General features: G+C 50.0%; 2 protein-coding genes across 2 annotated transcripts in view; both read right to left on the bottom strand.

The window, feature by feature from the left end:
* Positions 1 to 10,835: 10,835 nt before the first annotated feature.
* LOC126014405 (death domain-containing membrane protein NRADD-like) lies at positions 10,836 to 14,387 on the bottom strand. The gene is made up of 4 exons (XM_049777690.1): positions 14,309 to 14,387; positions 13,576 to 13,660; positions 13,364 to 13,494; positions 10,836 to 11,158 (listed from the first exon to the last, which is right to left on the bottom strand). Exons 1-4 carry the CDS (start codon positions 14,385 to 14,387, stop codon positions 10,836 to 10,838), a joined length of 618 nt encoding a protein of 205 aa, XP_049633647.1.
* Positions 14,388 to 16,629: 2,242 nt separating this feature from the next.
* The window catches only part of NBEAL2 (neurobeachin like 2), a 31,649-nt gene continuing 27,122 nt past the window's right edge, over positions 16,630 to 21,156 (bottom strand). Inside the window, exons 43-54 of the mRNA XM_049777437.1 lie at positions 20,970 to 21,087; positions 20,589 to 20,686; positions 20,402 to 20,518; positions 19,099 to 19,188; positions 18,908 to 19,017; positions 18,573 to 18,745; positions 18,366 to 18,460; positions 17,858 to 17,974; positions 17,602 to 17,760; positions 17,374 to 17,522; positions 17,004 to 17,139; positions 16,630 to 16,735 (exon numbers count right to left, since the gene is read on the bottom strand). Coding sequence (XP_049633394.1) covers positions 16,631 to 16,735; positions 17,004 to 17,139; positions 17,374 to 17,522; positions 17,602 to 17,760; positions 17,858 to 17,974; positions 18,366 to 18,460; positions 18,573 to 18,745; positions 18,908 to 19,017; positions 19,099 to 19,188; positions 20,402 to 20,518; positions 20,589 to 20,686; positions 20,970 to 21,087 — 1,467 coding nt within the window. The 3' untranslated portion in view covers position 16,630. The remainder of the gene's footprint in view (positions 16,736 to 17,003; positions 17,140 to 17,373; positions 17,523 to 17,601; positions 17,761 to 17,857; positions 17,975 to 18,365; positions 18,461 to 18,572; positions 18,746 to 18,907; positions 19,018 to 19,098; positions 19,189 to 20,401; positions 20,519 to 20,588; positions 20,687 to 20,969; positions 21,088 to 21,156) is intronic.

Below are 21,156 nucleotides of genomic sequence, written 5' to 3'. Positions count from 1 at the left end.
TGGCGGGGGGGGGGGGGGGGGGGGGGAGTAGGTTTTGGGTCACACCTGGCAATGCTCAAGGGTTACTCCTGGCTCTATGCTCAGAAATCAAACCACCTGTCCTGGATTGGCTGCGTGTAAGGCAAATGCCCTACCACTGTGCTCTCTGCAGCCCCACACAGGCCTTTCTTTCTTTCTTTCTTTCTTTCTTTCTTTCTTTCTTCCTTCCTTCCTTCCTTCCTTCCTTCCTTCCTTCCTTCCTTCCTTCCTTCCTTCCTTCCTTCCTTCCTTCCTTCCTTCCTTCCTTCCTTCCTTCCTTCCTTCCTTCCTTCCTTCTCTCTTTCTCTCTTTCTCTCTTTCTCTCTCTCCTTTCTTTCTTTCTTTCTCTCCTTTCTTTTTCTCCTTTCTCTCCTTTCTCTCCTTTCTTTCTTTCCTTTCTTTCTTTTCGGTTTTTGAGTCACACCTGGCAGTGCTCAGAGGTTATTCCTGGCTCTATGCTCAGAAATCACTCCTGGCAGGCTCGGGGGATCATATGGGATGCTGGGATTTGAACCACTGACCTGCTACAGGCATTTCTTAGAAGGCTGACATTTGGGGTCTTTTATGGAAGTCCACAAATGCTTAGGGCTCACTCCTGGTGAAATTCAGTAGCCATATTTGATGCTAAGAATCAAAGCTGGGCTGGTTATATGCAAGACACTTTAACTCCTGTACTACGTAGCTCTGGTATTAGGCTTCTTTGCTTTGCTAATAAGTCAGAAAAAAGTCATATCTTCTCCTTTATATCTTCTGATGAGAGATATATTGGAGCTCTCTCTGCCTGCCAGAGATTTGAGTTTCCTGACCCCACTGGAATGCATTTCCTTCGGTGTTTGTGTTCAAGTAATAGAGTTAAGACTCCTGTAAAGGAGTATAGCTGTGATAGTAAACATCTGGAAGATGGATGGACCAGTTGTCTGGGGACTGAGTACGGCCCAAAATTTTAGGCCCTTTAAAAAGGCCTCATCTTTAAAAAGATGGGGACTCATCTTTGCAAAGAGACTATCTTTCCCTCGCCAGGAGAGTTTTGCTTATTGCAGCAATATTCTTGTTTTTTTTTGTTTTTGTTTTTGTTTTTTGGGTCACACCTGGCAGCACTCAGGGGTTATTCCTGGCTCTATGCTCAGAAATTTCCCCTGGCAGGCACAGGGGGCCATATGGGATGTCAGGATTCAAACCACTGTCCTGCACGAAAGGCAAAAGCCTTACCTCCATGCAATCTCTCCATCCCCATAGCAATATTCTTGGGGAAAAAGCTATGGCCAGCCAAATCTTGGGTAATGCAGACAGTAGAATTCATTGCCTGTTGGGACAAAGCTTGAGTCTTGCACTGGGTACTGTTACAAGTGAGGATACTCATTCTCAAGAGGCCCAGTAGTTCATATCATATCTTTGTATTAAAATTTTTGTTGAGTAGGGCACTTGCCTCGCACATGGCTGACCTGGGTTCAACCCCTGGCACTCCCATGTTTTCCCTGAGCTCACTGGGAATAAAATTACTTAAAAAAGAAAAAAATAAAACACCATGAACAGTTCTTTTATTGTAGATAGTAGAAATAGCCCTGAGCACTGGTTCAAGGAAAATACCTTTTTAAAACCACAGTTAATTGGAAGAGCTACAAATAGTTTATCCAAAGTGTTTCCCCTGAGCTACTGCAAGTCTTCAAAACTAATAAAACATTACTGGGGACTAGAGCGATAACATTAGAGGTATGGTGTTTGCCTTGCACACAGCCAAGCCCTATGGACCTCAGTTTGATTCCTGGCATCCCATATGGTCCCCTGAGCCTGCCAGGGAGATTTCTGAGCACAGAGCCAAGAGTAACCCCTGAGCACTACCAGGTGTGACCCAAAACAAAACAAAAAAAATGACAGTATTTCAGTGGATGAATCCTCTTAACATTTGGGGAGGGGGGGTGCCATACCTGGCAGCGCTCTGCACTCAAAAATCGTTCCTGGTAGGCTCTGGGGACCATATCATATGGGTTGAGGATTGAACCTGGGTCCATCCAGGGTCGTCCGCATGCAATGCAAAATCATTGTGCAGTGGCTCTGGTCCCAAACCTCTTACATTTTAGAGGGTTTTTTGTTTAATATGTATGGACCACCCTAGATAAGTTAACAGGAGTTAAGTTAGGAGATAAGTTAACCCTAGAAAAGTTAACAGGAGTAATTGATGACTGCTCAAGTACCATCCATATGCAGTGTTGAAGAATAAAACAAGGCTGTGAAAAGCAAGAAGCTTGCTCCTGTAACCATCCACATTTTCAGGATGTATTATTAGAGAATGTTTCCATATTAGTTGTTTAAACATGTGAAAATATTTGTTGGTTGGAGCCAGAGTGATAGACCTGGAATGGAAACCGGGTTTGATCCCCTGCGTTCCATATGATTCCCAGAGCCTGCCAGGAGCAATTTTTTTTCTTTAAATTTTTTAAATTTATTCATGAAAATGGATCACTTAGTTGACATAACTGATCATAATACAACATGATTTAAAAAGAGAAATAGAAAATTGAAAGAAAGATTAAAAGATGGGGAAGAAAGGAAAGAAAATTTTCAGTGACAAGTACATTTTTGAAAATTATTGAATCAGGGCCTGGAGAGATAGCACAGTGGCGTTTGCCTCTCAAGCAGCCAATCCAGGACCAAAGGTGGTTGGTTCGAATCCCGGTGTCCCATATGGTCCCCTGTGCCTGCCAGGAGCTATTTCTGAGCAGACAGCCAGGAGGAACCCCTGAGCACCGCCGGGTGTGCCCTCCCCCCCAAAAAAAAGAAAATTATTGAATCACCAATTAACTCATTAAAGCACTAGCAGAAAGTTGAATAAGTCTTTTTAAAGCATGAGTTTAAAAAATACAGTAAAAATGGTGTGGGTAGGGACCAGAGACAGCACAGCGGAGTTTGCCTTGCAAGCAGCCGACCCAGGACCTAAGGTGGTTGGTTTGAATCCCTGCGTCCCATATGGTCCCCCGTACCTGCCAGGAGCTATTTCTGAGCAGATAGCCAGGAGTAACCCCTGAGCACCACCGGGTGTGGCCCCAAAACAAAACAAAACAAAAAATGGTGTGGGTAGCAATTGTTTGATTAGGCCCAGTAAAATATGGGAGAGATGGAAAGGAAAAGCCTTGGCCTAAGTACAAGGAGACCTTACCCCTGAAATTTTCTGGCACAAGACCAATTCAGGGCTCCAGGATACTAGGCTGTCCAACCCTTGATTCATTCTCTGGTCTTGGTAAAAATTTTCACAGATTCGCTGTTGTTGGTGTCAGGGTTTTGTAGTTAAAGATCCTGGTTTTTGTGCATCTTCATCGAAGTCAGGATGATGTTGAGCGTCCTCTAGATTCACCTCACCATTAGCGGGCAATGCGGAGAGCCCTGCCTTGCAAGCAGGTTGTTGCTGTTACTAAGTCGTGGTTGTTAAGAGAACCCACTTGGAGTAAGTCCATGCCAGGGCAGCGGTAGGGTCTTGCTTGGTAGAGGTTTGCTTCCTGGTGATGTTATAGACAATTATGGATGTTTCTATAGATGGGCAATACCTGTTCCTATGAGGCCTGAAACAGTCATTATGACCATGTTCAGGGTGTAAGACCCCACTGCATTACAAAATTTGTTTTCCCTTCTCTATTAGATAAGAACTTGTTAGCATATGTAATATTTTCCCATTTTAATGTGCCTATGTAAAAAGGGGACAATGCCGCAAGGTATAATTGGTGCATATGGGGGCCAAGGGAATAAGTCCAACAATCCTGGTAACTTGGCTCTTAGATGAACTCTAAACAGAGGGCTCTTCTTTTTTTTTTTTTTTTTTTATTTTTATTTTTATTTTTTGGTTTTTGGGCCACACCCGTTAACGCTCAGGGGTTACTCCTGGCTATGTGCTCAGAAGTTGCTCCTGGCTTGGGGGACCATATGGGACACCGGGGGATCGAACCACGGTCCGTCCAAGGCTAGCGCAGGCAAGGCAGGCACCTTACCTTTAGCGCTACCGCCCGGCCCCACAGAGGGCTCTTCTGACAGAATTCCCTATTGAATAAATTGCAAAACAAAACAAAACAAAACAAAAAACCCAAGCAAATGAACAAACCAAAAACAATGGGTGAAATTGTCACTATATAAGAATATTCAATAAGAGCGGGCCGGAGAGATAACACAGCGGTGTTTGCCTTGCAAGCAGCCGATCTAGGACCAAAGGTGGTTGGTTCGAATCCCGGCATCCCATATGGTCCCCGGTGCCTGCCAGGGGCGATTTCTGAGCGTTAGAGTCAGGAGTAACTCCTGAGTGCTGCTGGGTGTGACCCAAAAGCCCAAAAGCCCCCCCCTCAAAAAAAAAAAAAAAGATACTCAAGGGAGATACATGTCCCTTTTATCTCTTTGAAAATAGTCATCGGAGTGTTAAGTCCAGACATGACTTTGGTCTGAGTTGGCCTTCTGGAGTCTTTAAAACTGTTCCCAGCAGTCCCGTATCAGGAAATGTCTTTTGAGTGGGGACTTCTCTGAAACCAAGTAAGGTAGTGAGCACATGTACACAATGATAGATCAATAGCAGCAGAGTATTGGTTTCTTCTAAGTCTGAGACTATTTTTCCACTTTGGGAGCTGTTTGGCTTCTGACTTGAGTAGGGATAATGATCTGCTTGTGAAGAGCCAAGAACTGATGGTAAAAAGAGTTAAATGTGGGGTAATAGGTGGTGGGATGAGTGGGTAAGGTACTAGAAATGAGCCTGTAAGGTGGTGATCCAAAGGGAGGAGGACAGCATATTACATTCTGTATAATACAAAGTGGATCAAACTATGATATCCTATAAATCTATATAAGCCAGGGGTCTCAAACTCGTGGCCCGAGGGCCATTTGCAGCCCTCTGTACAACATTTTGTGGCCTGTTGCTGGCCTTAAATATTACAGCATTCGCGATTTTTCGCTTACCGAATAATCACAATAAAAATCGCATTAGTAAGAAAAAATCGCATTAAACATTCGCATACCCTGAGCAGTTTCGTTTGGGGTATGCAAATGTTTAATGCGATTTTTTGCAATTTTTTTTCTTACTAATGCGACTCTTCATTGCAACTATTCGGTAAGCGAATAATCGCGAATACTTTGCACCTAGCACAGACATCATTTCCGCTGCTCCTGCCTGCTGTCCCTTACATTATCGGAGGCCTAAGGGAGAGAAGTTTATTACAGAATTAGATTTTTTTTTTTGGGGGGGGTCACACCTGGCAGTGCTCAGGGGTTATTCCTGGCTCCAGGCTCAGAAATTGCTCCTGGCAAGCACGGGGGACCATATGGGGTGCCGGGATTCCAACCAATGACCTCCTGCATGAAAGGCAAATGCCTTACCTCCATGTTATCTCTCCGGCCCCACAGAATTATATTTTGTCATACCTTCATCATGACTTCATCAAAGCATGCAGTGAAGAGAAAGATTGATGACGAGCACAATTTCAGGAAACGTGGGAGTGCAGTATTTCTTTGTTGAGCACAGGGGCATCCCCATATGTCTTATTTGCTCAGAGAAAGTTGCAGTGCACAAGGAATACAACTTGAAACGCCATTATTCAACTAAACATGCTGAGGAATGTGCAAAATATCAAGGAAATGAGAGCCGCTTAAGCGGGTTGCCAGTCTTAAAGCATGTCTAATGAGGCAACAAGGTTTCTTCAAGAAAGCAACCAAAGAGAATGTTGCATCAGTCAAAACTAGTTACATGGTTAGTGAGATGATTGCTAAGGCAGGGAAACCATTCACAGAAGGAGAGTTTGTTGAAAAATGCATGTTACAGGCTACAAGTATTATCTGTCTGGAAAAGAAAAGTCAGTTTAGCAAAATCAGCCTTTCTGCCAACACTGTGGCAGAGCGCATTTCTGACATGTCAAATGACATTTATCATCAACTGTGTGAGAAAGCCAAATGTTTTGATGCATACTCAGTTGCTATTGACGAGGGCACAGATATAACAGATACTGCGCAGCTCACAATTTATGTCCATGGTGTTGATTGCAACTTTGAATTGACAGAGGAGCTGCTCACAATAATTCCAATGCATAGCCAGACCACCGCTAATGAGATATTTCGGCATCTGTGTGATGCCATTGAGAATACAGGTTTGCCATGGAAAAGGTTTGTTGGAATAATAACTGATGGAGCGCCATCGACAGGGAGGAAAAATGGACTGGTGGCACTGTTCAAAAAAAACTTGAAGAGGAGGGTGTAGAGAAGGCCAGTCTCTTCACTGCATTATCCATCAGCAGGCACTTTGCAGTAAATGCCTGCTGTGTGACAATGTGATGTTTGTTGTGAAATGCATCAACCAAATCAGATCCAGGGGCTTAAAGCACAGGAGGTTCCATGCTTTTTTAGAGGAAATGGAATCAGAATATGGAGATGTGCTCTATTTCACCGAGGTACATAGGCTCAGCAGGGAAAATGTCCTGAAAAGATTTTTTGAGTTGAGAGAAGTGAAAGCCTTCATGGAGAAGGATGGGAATGCTGTTTCTGAGTTGAGTGATCACAAATAGCTCATGGACTTAGCTTTTCTTGTTGACATCACACATAAGCTGAATGTACTAAACAAGATGTTACAAGGCCAGGGGCAGCTTCTCAGTGCTGCCTATGACAACGTGAGAGCATTCTCCACAAAACTTGTGTTATGGAAATCCCAGCTCTCTCAGACAAACCTTTGCCATTTCCCAGCATGCAAAGAACTGTGGATGCAGGCATACCATTCAGTGGTGAGAAATATGTTGATGCTATTTTTAAGCTAGAGAAGGAATTTGATCACAGATTTGCAGACTTCAAAAAGCACAGAGCCACTTTCCAAATTTGTGTGGACCCCTTTTCCTTTGATGTGCAAGATGTCCCTCCTGTGCTTCAAATGGAGTTCATTGACCTGCAATGCAACTCTGATCTCAAAGCCAAGTTCAGGGAGATTAGTGGAAAAGCAGACATGCATGGGCAATTTTTGAGAGAATTACCGCCCAGCTTCCCTGAGCTTTCCTGAATGTTCAAGCGCACCATGTGCCTTTTTGGGAGCACATAATTGGGTGAAAAGTTATTCTCCACATTGAACTTCAGTAAGTCAAAGTACAGGTGTACACTTAATGATGATCATCTTCAAGCCACACTGAGGGTCTCAACTGCTTCCTCTCTAAAGCCAAATGTGGTTCAGATTTGTGAGAAGAAGTGCTGTCAAGTCTCTGGCAGCAAGGAATAGGCAAAAGATGCCATGTTCAGAACTGTTCATGGGCCCGGAGGGATAGCACAGCGGTGTTTGCCTTGCAAGCAGCTGATCCAGGACCAAAGGTGGTTGGTTCGAATCCTGGTGTTCCATATGGTCCCCCATGCCTTCCAGGAGCTATTTCTGAGCAGACAGCCAGGAGTAACCCCTGAGCACCGCCAGGTGTGGCCCAAAAAACAAAAAACAAAACAAAACAAAACAAAAAAGAACTGTTCATGATCTTCACTCAATGTTCTATTCATGTTCAGAAGAAATAAAACTGTTAATAATGACGTTTGGGGACTTCTTTTTTGTGAAATCCCTTATGCGGCCCTGCCTCACCCCGACTTTGCCTCTTGCAGCCCCCAGGTAAATTGAGTTTGAGACCCCTGATATAAACTTTATGAGCGGGCCCACACGGTTTGAGAATGGATACTAGTGGGAAGGAAAGTTGCCCTCGACTTCCTCAAGCACGCCCCTCTTGTGCAGGGTGGGGACTGGAGTAGGCCCAGGGTCCCCTTTAAACTCCCCAGCACCCATCTTGCTGGCACCCTGGGCAGGCAACCAGGGATAGCCCTGGGGTCCGGGAGGAAGGTGAGAAGGCTGTAGGGGGCAGTTGGAGCCTCCATCTTCCCCTAAGCTTGGCCAAAAAGCCCACAGCATGAAGCCATGCTACTTCCCATGCTGCCTGCTGAAGCTTCTGCCCAAGAGCGATTTCTGAGTGCAGGGCCAGGAGTAATCCCAAAACCAAAAAAAAAAAGTAAAAAAATAGAAATAAAATGTTTGTTGGCAGGACCAGAATCCAGTTGGTAGGGTATTTGCATTGTATACAGTCAAACCACATTTCACCCCTGGCACCCCTATTGTCCCCAAATACTTAGCAAGAGTAGTAGTCCACAGAGCCAGGGATAACCCCTGGGCGTAGTTCACACACAAAAAACTTTGGACTTGAGGAGGGACAGTACAGAACATGACCCATTTCCCTTGCATGTGGCTGTAGTGGCCACAACTCCGATTTAAATCTCCAGCACCAGGCTAGAGCAATAGTATAGAGGGTACTTGGTCTTGCAAGTGACCGACTAGTGCTCAATCCCTGGCATCCCCTCAGGTTCCCTAAGTCCACCAGAGTAATTCCTGAGTGTAGAGCCTTGAGCACCACTGAGTGTGGCCCCAAAACAAAAAATAACTCACCAGCACCACATAGTATTCCTCTTGAGCACTGCTGGGTGTGGCCAAAGAAACCCAGAATAATAGTTAAAAAAAAAAAAAAAAAAGATTAAAGCATTTGTATTTGTATTGGAGTGGGTTTACAGAACAAGGTCATATATGACCATATATACTGCTGTTTGCAGCCAATTCCATCACTATTTTGACTCTAGGTTCCAGATTTTCCAAGAATATTTAGGCATTCTAGGATGTTGACCAAGATGCTGTCAATTTTCAGATAAGACAACTTGGAAGAGAAGTGCTCACATTTTATTGCATTTTCAAAATCTTCCCTTTCTTGGGGTTGAAGTGATAGTACCTTGCAAGCTGCTAACCCGGGTTCAATCCTTGGTACCCAATATGGACCCTAAGCAACTCTAGATTTATTGATAATCCATTCTTTCATATCCCTGTGACATGTTCCACACCAGTAAGTACAGTCTAGCACACTCACCTGATTCTAACTGACCTATGTCTGCACTTGTTCTACTTTCCTGTTTTACTTGTTTCTACTTTCACATCTTGATGTGAAAGTGGCAATAAAACTGCTCTTCCTTCCTTCCTTCCTTCCTTCCTTCCTTCCTTCCTTCCTTCCTTCCTTCCTTCCTTCCTTCCTTCCTTCCTTCCTTCCTTCGTTTATTTATTTATCTATCTTGTGGATCTTCTTTTTCTTTCTTTCTTTTTTTTTTTTTTTTGTTTTTCGGGCCACACCCATTTGATGCTCAGGGGTTACTTCTGGCTACGCGCTCAGAAATTGCCCCTGGCTTGGGGGGACCATTATGGGACGCTGGAGGATCGAACCTCAGTCCTTCCTTGGCTAGCACTTGCAAGGCAGACACCTTACCTCTAGCGCCACCTTGCCGGCCCCTCTTGTGGATCTTCTTTTTTTTTTTTTTTTTTTTTTTTTTGGTTTTTGGGCCACACTCAGCAATGCTCAGGGGTTACTCCTGGCTGTCTGCTCAAAAATAGCCCCTGGCAGGCACGGGGGACCATATGGGACACCGGGATTCGAACCAACCACCTTTGGTCCTGGATCGGCTGCTTGCAAGGCAAACTCCGCTGTGCTATCTCTCCGGGCCCTCTTGTGGATCTTCTAATTCTTTACAGAGTCAAGCAATCTTAGTACACTTTCCAAGTATCAGTAGCAACAGTCTGAATCTGGTACTTAGACAATCCTGGTCACATTTCAACAAAGACACAGGCCTTTGAGTGACTGTGCTTCTTAACCACTGATTCTGGTGGATGGCAGGATGGTAGCCATTGTTCCTAGGCAAGAGCCCTTTTTGTTTTGGGGCCACATCCAACAGTCCTCAGGGTTTACTGCTGGCTTTGCACTCAGAAATTGCTCTTCAGGATGCCGGGGATCGATGCCGGGGATCGAACCCGGGCCCATGCAGGGTTGGCAGCATCTGAGGCAAACTCCCTACCACTGTGCTAACACTCTGGCCCCGTGTAGTAATCTCTTTTGAAGGCACAATAACTAATCTACATGCTGATTCCTTTGATGTGAGCATCTAGATTGGGTGTCTGACCTGATCTGACCCTCCATTGGGTAAGATGACACTTGCTCTTGAGTTGTGTGGAAATTAAGTTGCTCTGGAAAGGAATTAGAACTTCTCTCTCCAGAATCTGGGGTTTGGATTTTTTACAAGGCGAGCTCTATCTTTCCCTTTTCTACAGTTATCCTGGTCCCTCCTTGGTAAACTATATTCCCAGAACCAGTCTAAGTTCTGCTTCCCACTAGAGGTGCAAGCATCTAGTCCCTCTTGATACTGATTAACATGTCAGGAAAGTGGTCTCAAATCCAAGACCATCTCATTTATTCCTCAACACTACTCTGGGAATCTTAGGAGTTAGAACCTAGTGAAGGTACCATTCTGTTTACTGTTCAGCTAAAGGAGCTAAAGTTCTGAAAGCTAAAAGCTTGCTAATGTACTAGTCAGTGAACACAGATGCACTTTGAGCATCCTCCATGACAGAACGTTGCCTGTTTGCTCAGGTGCCCTTCCCCTATCCTCAGGGCCCCACTCTTTCTCTGGCCCTTCTGCAGGGCCATCCAACTGTCTCAAGGCTCAAAGAGAGAGAGAGAGAGAGAGAGGAGTCAGCACACAAGTCCAAATCAAAGCTGTCTTTAATATGGGATACAAAACATATCAAAAAAAGCACCCAAGATTAAGGGGAAATACAAAGGGATCAGAGAGCAGAACACTCCCCTTTGTCAACTGTCCCAACCAAGATCCCCGTCCTGGAGGAAGGTAAAGCAAGGGCAGGTGAGTGATGAGCGGCAACTTGGAACACCGTGGACTGAAAATGATGTGTCTTTGAAACAGGAAAAGCCAGTGAGATTGTAGTAGGGAGCATTTGAGGCTCTGGTAGGTGGAGGTATCATCATTCATACCACAGGGCACCTTTCAGCCGTGGAAGGGCTCAGCACCCGGGTCACATCCTCCCGGCCCATAGAAGCCAGCACATTCTCTAGCACCCTAAGGGTGGCACTGCTGCCTTTCTGGACAGCCCAGTTCCTCAGAAGGGTGTGGGCTGGCACCTGACCCTGAGCCATTCTCTCCACGGCTTCAGCTGGGTAGCCCAGTAGGCCGGCCAGGTCCCGCCAGCCCTTGTCAGGTTCCTCTGACATCTCCAAAAGCCGTTCCACTTCCTCCTGCTGCTGCCGAGGGAGGTGAAGATAGAGTCGGCAGCCCAGCTCAGGATGTTGCCCTGGGTTAGAGTGAGGGAAGCATAAAATGAGAGGGGCTGAAGAATAAGGCAGAAGACCTAACAGGAACAGCTACCGAGGACAGAGTCAGTGAGCTGGAAGATGAGCTGCATAACAACTCCAGACAACAGAAGATGGAAAAGAACAGAGAATGGAAAAAAAAAAATCTTCAAAAAAAGCAAACAGATAACAATAGGCCTTTGGTTATGAATAGGCCATGTTATGAAGAAGAGAAGGCATAGGAAGATTGAAAGTCTTGGCTCATATATCTGGTCAGTTACATGATTAACTGTTGTCAACAATGGTATATTTGTAGCATACTAAGCCTGATATTCATTGTACCCAACCTTGGCATCTGTTTTAGGCGAACCTGGGGCAATTGGTTTGATCTAAATGATATATTGTGGCTGTCACTGAAATCTCAGGCTTGTAAGGGAGCACAGCTATAGGTATTCAACAGGAGGAACATAAGAATAATTGAGGTCCCAGAGAGGCAGGAAGAAAACCCCAATGAAAAAGCAACAAAAATCTGGTTAAGTATACATTTATCCATGGATAAAAGGAGTAAAGTAGTGTAGCAATTATGAAAATATGGAAATTTGATGAGATAGCTAGTTCAGCAGGTTATACACACCCAACCTGAGTTTGAGTTCTGGCACCACCACATATGGTCCCCTAAATCCTACCAGAATTGATCCCTGAGCACAGTGACAGAAATAAGCCCTAAGCACACCTGGGTGTAGGCCCAACAGCAAGAAAAGAAAAGAAAAGAAAAGAAAAGAAAAGAAAAGAAAAGAAAAGAAAAGAAAAGAAAAGAAAAGAGGGGAGGGGAGGGGAGGGGAGGGGAGGGGAGGGAAGGGAAGGGGAGGGAAGGGGAGCGGAGGGGAGGGGAGGGGAGGGGAGGGAAGGGGAGGGAAGGGGAGGGGAGGGGAGGGGAGGGGAGGGGAGGGAAGGGGAGGGGAGGGGAGGGGAGGGAAGGGGAGGGGAGGGGAGGGGAGGGAAGGGGAGGGAAGGGGAGGGGAGGGGAGGGGAGGGGAGGGAAGGGGAGGGGAGGAGGGGAGGGAAAGGGAGGGAAGGGGAGGGGAGGGGAGGGAAGGGGAGGGAAGGGGAGGGGAGGGGAGGGGAGGGAAGGGGAGGGGAGGGGAGGGGAGGGGAGGGAAGGAGAGGGAAGGGAAGGGAAGGTGGCGCTAGAGGTAAGGTGTCTGCCTTGCAAGCGCTAGCGTAGGACGGACCGCGGTTCAATCCCCCGGTGTCCCATATGGTCCCCCCAAGCCAGGGACAATTTCTGAGCGCATAGCCAGGAGTAACCCCTGAGCATCAAAACGGGTGTGGCCCAAAAACCAAAAACCAAAAAAAAAAAAAAAAAAAGAAAAGAAAAGAAAACAGAGGGGCTGGAGTGGTGGCACAAGGCGTCTGCCTTGCGTGCACTAACCTAGGAAGGACCACGGTTCAATTCCCTGGCGTCCCATATGGTCCCCTAAGCCAGGAGCGATTTCTGAGTGCATAGCCAGGAGTAACCCCTGAGCATCACCAGGTGTGGCCCCCAAAAAAACAAAAAAAATTATAAAAAGAAGACGGGGCTGGGGGCTGGAGAGATAGCATGGAGAGATAGCATTTGCCTTGCATGCAGGGGGACAGTGATTTGAATCCTGACATCCCATATGGTCCCCTGAGCCTGCCAGGAGTGATTTCTGAGTGTAGCCCAGGAGTAACCCCTCTACGCTGCTGGATGTGACCCCAAAACCAAAAAAAAAAAAAAAAAAAAAAGGATGGGGCTAGAGTGGTGGCACAACAGTAGGGCATTTGCCTTGCATGTGGCTGACCTAGGACGGACTCAAGGCAAATACCCTACTGTCCCATATGGTCCCCCAAGCCAGGAGTGATTTCTTTTTTTTTTTTTTTTTTGTGGTTTTTGGGTCACACCCGGCAGTGCTCAGGGGTTATTCCTGGCTCCAGGCCCAGAAATTGCTCCTGGCAGGCACGGGGGACCATATGGGGCGCCGGGATTCGAACCGATGACCTCCTGCATGAAAGGCAAACGCCTTACCTTCATGCTATCTCTCCGGCCCCAGGAGTGATTTCTGAGCACAGAGCCAGGATTAACTCCTGAGCATCACCAGGTGTGGCCCCCCCAAAACACACACACACACACACACACACACACGATCTAGGGTCTAAGGAATTGTCAAATAGGGACTGGGACTCACCCTGGCTGGGAGTGCAGGGGTCCAAACTACTAGGAGTGTCCAGGAAGATATTGCTGTCTCCGTGCATCTGGCTTCCCAGCTCTGCAGTCCGAGCTTTGTCCAGCTTCTGTTTGTGCGTATGTGAGCGCCAGCTGTGGGGTACAGAGGGAAGGGAATCAGGGTCTTTACTTAGACACAGGACTGGCTGGTTGGAGGTGCCCCAGGCCACCTACCACTTGAAGGCGACATAGGAGAGCAGACCAAGAACCACGGCAGACAGGAGAGCACAGTAGACTGGAATGATGCTACTTGAGGCCCCTGGAGGCTCAGGGGGAAATAAGGTGGCATTGGGGGCCAGGACTTGATCTTCCCTTCCCCATAATCCTTCCCTGTCCTGCCCTGTCTGTGTTTTATCTGTGAAGGAAAGAAGAGATAGGGTCAAGTGAAAGGAACCAAATCCAGAATCCCTGGGCACACTCACAGAAAGGCTTGAAACCAAATCCCCTACCTGAGCCTCAGGAGAGAGTGGCTGGCTTTCCCAACCTCATCTCCCACAGCTTTCCCTCCTCTAGCTACTCGGAGATGAGTCTCTGATAGGCAGGAATCTCCTCTGGGAATCCTTCCTGGTTTCTCAGGTCCCTACCTTCTCTGGTTCCTTTCTATTCCTTGTCTACTATGACACATAGTCTCTTGCAACAGCTCTGAGCTGTATGACACATTGATTCATATGGGCCCCATTGGGGGGCCTCTCAGAGTGCACAGGAAACCCAATATATTTTTTGCAAAATAAAACTGGACTAAGGGATAATAAATGCAGCTGTTCACTTCTACCCAGAAGCCACTTGTCCCCACACAGCATCTAGACTGGAACTGAAAAGACTGGGCCAGATAAGTCTGTGGCTTACTCACACAGGGTCCTTCCCCCATCCTTCCCTGTGCCTCAAGACTGAACCAAGAGGTACTTACCCACATGGACCATGCCTGTCCTGTGGCTGGAGTTGGGAGGCACAGCTCTGTAGGCTGGTAGTGCTCCAAAGAGCTCCATCTCTTGGAGAAGGGATTGTAGGGTCATAGGCAGTTCTCCCGGCACTGGTACTGGGAGACCTGAGTCCAGAAGAGTTGTGGATAGGGACAGCTGAGAAATCCTCAGGTCTTATTTATATGGGACATTCCTGGTAGGGGGTAGTCTGTTGCCCTTTCCCAACTCACTCCATCCCGAGTCACTTCAGGGATGGACACTCCAGCACAGCTCCCAATCTTGAGCTGGGGAGGAAATGACCTCATTTTCTCCTGTGTCAGATGGAGAAGAGGGATATTGGCGACTATTTGGTACCCGCTAGCCAAAGCTGGAGGAGCCAGGTGAGCTTAGGGCAGAGATGGCCTGTTGGATGGCTAGATGGTTCCGTCTCAGCCCTCTGAGTATATCCAGGCGCTGCAGAGCAGTCAAGGGGACCCTACCCATCTCAGCAGTCAAGCCCCAAATTTGCTGGCTAAGAGACTCAAACAGAATCCCCAGACAGTGGGCCCAGAGAGATATAGCACAGCAGGTAGGGTGTTTGTCTTGCACCTGGGCAACCTGGGCTCAATCCCTGGCATCCCATGTGGTCTCTTGAGCCCTTCCAGGAATAATTCCTGAATGCAAGCTAGGAATAACCCCTGAACATTGCTAGGCGTGCACTCTCCCACCATCACCACCAAATAAGAAATAAAGATTCCTAGACTGAGCCCAAGAACCCAACATTCCAACATGGTGCCTCCAAGGCCCGACTCCCTGAAGTGAGTTGCTCCCACTCCTGCCTCTGCCCATCTCTGGCCTGCAGGACCTCAAAGGTTAGGCCCACTCTATCCCAGGCCCCATTTGGACCCACAGGGGTGGTCCACCTCCTGAGGCCTGGGACTGATTTGGGAGGGAGGACAGAGATGAGAGCTGGGGAGAAAGTCCTCCAACTCCTTAACAAGAGGCCTACTCTCCCCGCCACCACCCCCACTTCAAACTCATTTCCTCACTTGGCCTTGGGCCCTGCATATAGAAAAGTGTAAAGTTGGCCAGGGGCTGTGCCCTGAGGCTGCAGGGGCCACTGCCAGGTGTGGGCATTCCGTGCCACCACAATGAGGGGCCCTTCGGGGATCCCGGCTGGTGGGTGACCCAGGCCTTGTGCCTGCCAGTCCCAAGACTGAGCACAGTGACTGGCGCCTCTCCCTGACTGACTCTGGGCCCACAAAATATGCTCACACGGCCCCACCCCACACTCTGCAACTGTGCCGGCTTCCCACACACATCCCAATCCTTCCCAGGCGCCAGCACCAGTCCAGACAACACCCAGGGACTGAGACTCGCGGTGGGTGTTAGGTGCAGAGGCAGCCTTGGGCTCTGGGTCCAAGAAGATCAATCAACCCTTTGGTCCTCCCAGCCCGCTCCTGACCTGTGCTGGTCGTCCCTTCCTGAGTCCTAGTATCGTATCCGTTCTCTGCCAGCTGGCAGGGGTGGTGGGCACAGAGCCAGCCACGGGGACACCCTCCAGCAGGCCAGGAAGGCTGGGAAGGCGTGGACCAGCGGCCGACGCGCTGGGTCCGACGATGCAGCAGCAGCAGCAGCAGCCTGGGAAGGGGCTCCGGTGCAGGCCCTGCCCGATGTGGGCCTCCAAATCCGGGTGGGCCAGGGCGGCTCTGCGGCCTCACCCCGCCCCGCGTTGGAACTTGCACACGTGCGCAGACAAGGCGCCCTGCAGGCGAGCCACAGCGGGGCAGGGCTAGAGCTGGGCTGGGCTGGCACCATTGGGGAGCCAGAGCTCTGGTGCAGGGGTGACAAAGACAAAGACAACCCCTGGGCGGAGACCTTGCAGGGGACTGGAACCAGGATAGGCGAATACACAGACCCAGAGGCACAGAGGCTACAAAACGAGGCTAGGTTTATTGCTGACAAGAGCAGATCAGAGACCAACTTTGGAGAGCAGGGCCCAAGGCCACCACAGGCCCCTGCGCCCTGCAGGACTGGGAGAGCCCGGCCCAACACTCAGCCCCCGATTGTGCAAAAAAGTGCTTGCTGTGCGGCGGCCGAGGCCAGTGCTGGGGGGACGGGGTGGAGTGGGGACTCTGGGCGACCCCTCTGCCTGCGAGGGGCGGGCGAGGCTTCCCCAGGGGACGGGGGACGGTCCCCCAAATCCCTGAGCTGGGGGGTAGGGCCCCGCCCACCCCCTGAGTGCTGCCCGGGAGGTCTCTGCTGCAGCAGAGATGCTGTGGAGGAGCCTGGGTCAGAGCTTGAGTCGAAGGGACCCACAGTGCTCTCTCTCAGCGGCCTTCTCCGGGTCTGTACTCTGTCTCCCCAGAAGACACTTGGGAAATACGCCGCGACGACGATCGCCACAGCTTCCTTGCAAACTGGCTGCTGCGAACCTGGTAGAGAAGAGCAGAGCAGGGTGGAGTTGTTTTTGTTCCTCTTGTAGTGCTCCCCTTGGGTCCATCCCCACCATCATCCTTTTTTTTTTCTTTTTTGGGCCACACCCGGTGATGCTCAGGGGTTCCTCTGGCTATGCGCTCCTAGCTTGGGGGACCATATGGGACGCTGGGGCATCGAACCATGGTATATCCTAAGTTAGTGCATGCAAGGCAGATGCCCTGCTGCTTGCATCACCACTCCGGTCCCATCCTCCTTAATTCTCACCTCCGAGGGCTGCCCAGCGCCCACCACGATAAGCTTGCCATCCTCCAGGCCAACGAGCACGTGGCTGCGCTCCTTGGTCACCGCCACGCTGCGGATGGGCACCTTCATGGGCAGGGGAGGAGCGGCAGGGAGCAATCTATGGAAGGGCGGAGATGACAGTGGTAAGTGGGCTTTGCATGCAGCAGACCCTGTCCTTCTTTCTCCTCCGAAGGGTACCTGCCAGATGCAAGGCCTAATACCCAGAGGGAGCTCCCAGAAGTGTGTGGCTGAGGGCATAAGCCTTGCAGGGGTAGTGGGCCCACTGCATCCACTCCCCAGTCTCCTCTACCAACGGCCACTACCCTGAGGGGTCCACAACAATAGGGCTCACTTGTTAAGGTGGAGGATGTGTAGACTGCACTGGGCTGTGCCCAGCAGGACAAAGTCCTCCGTCACTGCCAGGGCTGTCGGTTGCTCCACCAGTGGCAGCGATGCCCTCAACCTCCCATTCACTGAGTACAGGTGCAAGGAATAGGTGACCTGGAAGAGGTGAGTGTCAGCCAATGGAAAATCCTAAACAGCTATAGGGGAAGGGGGTGTCCCGTTTCATGTCCCATACCTGAGCTCCCAGACGCTCCCGGGCTGAGCTCTGTACCACAATCTGGCCCTCAGATCCCAGCACCAGGTGGGACACAGGGCCAGGCAACGAAGCCCCTGGAGGCTGGAGGGCTGCCACAAAATGGCCTCGGCGTATGGTGTGGACAAGCACAGTGCCAACCTGGAGTGGGGTGAGGTGGAGGGTGAGGAAGTTTAGGGGACTGGCAGCAGGGTCAGTGCCAGTCCACATCCTCCCCTGGGCATTGGCCTCCACACACCTCAGATCCAGATACAGCCATGTCGAGTTCAGTGCTGATGGCTACGCAGCTCACTGCAGCCTCATGTCCATACAGGACCTGCACAGGCTTTGGTGCCAGCCCTACAGACAGACCGCCCTGTGGGGGCCAGGGCTGGGTTAGGCGAGAGGCATCCAGCTACCCTGACCCCTGAGTGAAAAGCTAAAATCTAGGAAAAGGGGGCCAGAGTGATAGCACAGCAGGGAAGGCGTTTGCCTTGCACCCAGCTGATCTGGGTTCTATCCCAGGCATTCCATATGTTCTCCCAGACCTGCCAGGAATGATTTATGAGGGCAGAGACAAGAGTAACCCCTGAGTGCTGCCGGGTGTGGCCCCAAAACAAAACAAAAAAAAACAAAAGTCCAGGAAAGGGAGGCAACCCAGACGTGCTCCCTACATACAAGGGAAGGAAAAGAGGGCAGAACCGGAGGGACTGCAGACATGGGCAAGGGGCTCTCCATGGCTGCCTCCCGTATCCCCTCCTGCACACCTGCTGCAGTAGCTGCCACACCATGCACGTGGTGTCCCTGGAGCCAGAGATGAGGTAGATGCCACAGGTGTCCAGTGCAAGGCAGGTTACAACATCTACATGGGAAGGGGAGGGGAGAGCAAGAGCAGAACAGAGAACTCACACTCCACAGCCAATGAAAATGCTCCTCTCCCAGTGCTCTCACCCCCTAACTCCCAGGCTGCCTACCAAGGTGATGGCGGAGTTGGCTCACCAGCCTGCCCCGGGGCAGTGCTGTCACTCGGAGGCTGCCGTCCCAGTGGCCACCGCTGAACAGCAGCTTCCCGTCGGGAGCCACTGCCAAGGCATGCCCATTCACGCCACTGCCAGACGCCCAGGGGCCACTCAGCAGCCGCAACATCCTGATCCAAATAGAAGGTTAGCGGGCGAGCCAGGCACACAGGAAGCGCCCTGGCCTTCCTGCAGCTGGCCCAGGTTCAGGCTGGTGCAGGAGAGGATTCAGGGTGAGGGGAAAGGGGGTCAGGATGTTTAGAAGCCCCCCACCTCCCAGCCCTTCATCCTACTTGGGGTTGCCCATGTGAGAGTCTTTGCTGAAGCTGAAGTAGTTGATTATGTTGCGGTCATAGGGCAGCCAGCTGTGGGTGCCCAGCAGTCCATTGGCACTCACGGTCACCTGCACGTAAGAGAGGGTGGAAGTAGATGGGGGCAGCGAGAGAAGCAAGAGCTGAGTTGGGGTTCTGCCCAGTGCACGTACCAACAGGTCTGGGGAACTCTGGGTGATGAAGGAATGAGGCTGTCGGTGGGGCACTAAGGCCAGCACCACAGGTACGCCATCGCTGATGACCTACAGGATGGGAGGCAGGTGGTTGAGTCCCACTGCGCTGCCCACTCTCGGGGCACCACTGTGTGTGACCTCTGTTCTCAGTCCCAGGGGTGCCCGTGAGGCACCTCAGAGGCAGATCTCCCTGAGAGATCAGCTCATCCTCAGGAGGGCGTCTCAGAGTAAGAAGCCAGGAAAAAAAAAATAAACACGGGAAAATCCTTTGGAGCCACAAGTTTGGTCTTAGTATTGCTCCCCTAGCTCACAACTGCAATTCCCCGCCAAGCTGTGGCAGGAGAAAAAAATCTTAAGGCCGGGGCTGGAGCGATTGCACAGCAGTAGAGCATTTGCACACAGTCAACCCAGGATAGACCCTGGTTTGATTCCTGGCATCCCATATGGGCCCCTGAGCCTGCCAGGAGCAATTTCTGAGCACAGAGCCAGGAGTAACCCCCTGAGTGCGGCCAGGTGTGGCTCAAAACAAACAAAACAAAACAAAAAACTGTGCAAGCACTATGTCCAGGAAGTGAGATCCCTGGTGAGTACCACAAGCACAATGAATGTGTCTTAACTTTGAACACAGACCTGAAGAGCATATGCAAAGCCCAGGGAGCACCATTGCCAGGCATATAGGCAACACTCTGTCACTATAAGGTGGGTTTTTTTGAGGGGGGACACACCTGACAGAGCTCAGGGGCCAGTCCTTTCTCTGCACTCAGAAATCACCCCTGGCAGGCATGGGGACCATATGAAATGCCAGGATCAGCCACGTGCAAGGCAAACACCCTACCACTGTGCCATCTAAGGGAGAATGTCCACGGCTTTCAGCAATTAGGCTAGTCCTAAACCCCATTTTGCCCCACAATCCCAGTCATCTCTCCCCACCCTCCCTGATAGGCCTCTCATGTCTGTCCCCTCTTTCATTCTTTCTTCCTTCCTTCCTTTTTTTTTTTTTGGTTTTTGGGTCACACTTGGCAGCGCTCGGGAGTTACTCCTGGCTCTGCACTCAGAAATTGCTCCTGGTAGGCTCAAGGGACCATATGGGATGCCAGGATTCTAACCACCGTTCTTCTGCATGAAAGGCAAATGCCCTACCTCCATGCTATCTCTCCGGCCCCAATGTCCCCTCTTTCTAAGATGACTTGTTATCAGTGACCCTGATTTAGGCTTCAAGATGTTGAGAAGGACATTAATGACTTTCATGGAGTAAGAAACCTGAGATCCTGCCTCCTCTGACCTCTGCAAAGAAGGCCTTGAGCTGGTCCAGATGCTGGAAGATGTTAGGTGAGTTTGTGTCCTGTCGTGCAAGGCGCTGGGCCACTTCCTCAGCTGAGAGCCGAGCCGGATGTGGTTCCTGGGGGGGGAGTAGCTGGTCAGTAGGAAGTTTGGGCAAACCGGACCCCGGCTCTGACTGCTAACCTTACCTTTAGCAGTTGGCAGGGAGTCTGCCCAAAGTTGCTGATAATGCCTTCCAGAGCCTTCCTTTCCTGTTCATCTGCCACGTGGTCCAGGTCCACAGCTCCTGGAAGCAAGCAGGCAGAGTGATCATGCCTCCCCCATCTTCTTTGATTATTTTTTTGACTTTTGGGTCATACTCGGCGGCACTCAGAGGTTATTCCTGGCTCTGTGCTCAGAAATCACTTCTGGCATGCTCAGGGAACCATATGAGATATGAACCACCATCCGTCCTGGTTTGGCAGCATTGCAAGGCAAATGCTCTACCGCTGTGCAATCTCTCCAGCCCCTCTCCCCACCTCTCTAACCCTCCCTAGCTATACTCCACGGAACCCCAGGATTCTGCCTACCCTCATAGGTGCAGTAGTAGAAGACGTTGAGGGCCTCTTCCGCCGCCCGCCCACGCTGCTTGTATCCGAAGATGAGGTCGATCCACTCGTGCAGGTGGGCAGATACATACTCGGACTCCTGGGGCAAAAGGGATGGTCAGTGTAGGGACACCCCCAGTTCACCTGCCCCTGCTCCTTCAGGTGCTTC

This window comes from Suncus etruscus, chromosome 7 (genome assembly GCF_024139225.1).
Source record: "Suncus etruscus isolate mSunEtr1 chromosome 7, mSunEtr1.pri.cur, whole genome shotgun sequence".
NCBI classification, from domain to species: domain Eukaryota; kingdom Metazoa; phylum Chordata; class Mammalia; order Eulipotyphla; family Soricidae; genus Suncus; species Suncus etruscus.
This window is presented reverse-complemented; position numbering and strand designations above follow the sequence as displayed.

Coding starts and splice junctions, on each gene's coding strand:
- LOC126014405 (XM_049777690.1), bottom strand. CDS start 14,387: ATGGAGCTCTTTGGAGCACTACCAGCCTACAGAGCTGTGCCTCCCAAC. Junction 13,661..14,308: donor GACAGGCATGGTCCATGTGG/GTAAGTACCTCT, acceptor CTGAGCCTCCAG/GGGCCTCAAGTAGCATCATT. Junction 11,159..13,363: donor CCCCTGCACTCCCAGCCAGG/GTGAGTCCCAGT, acceptor ACTCTAACCCAG/GGCAACATCCTGAGCTGGGC.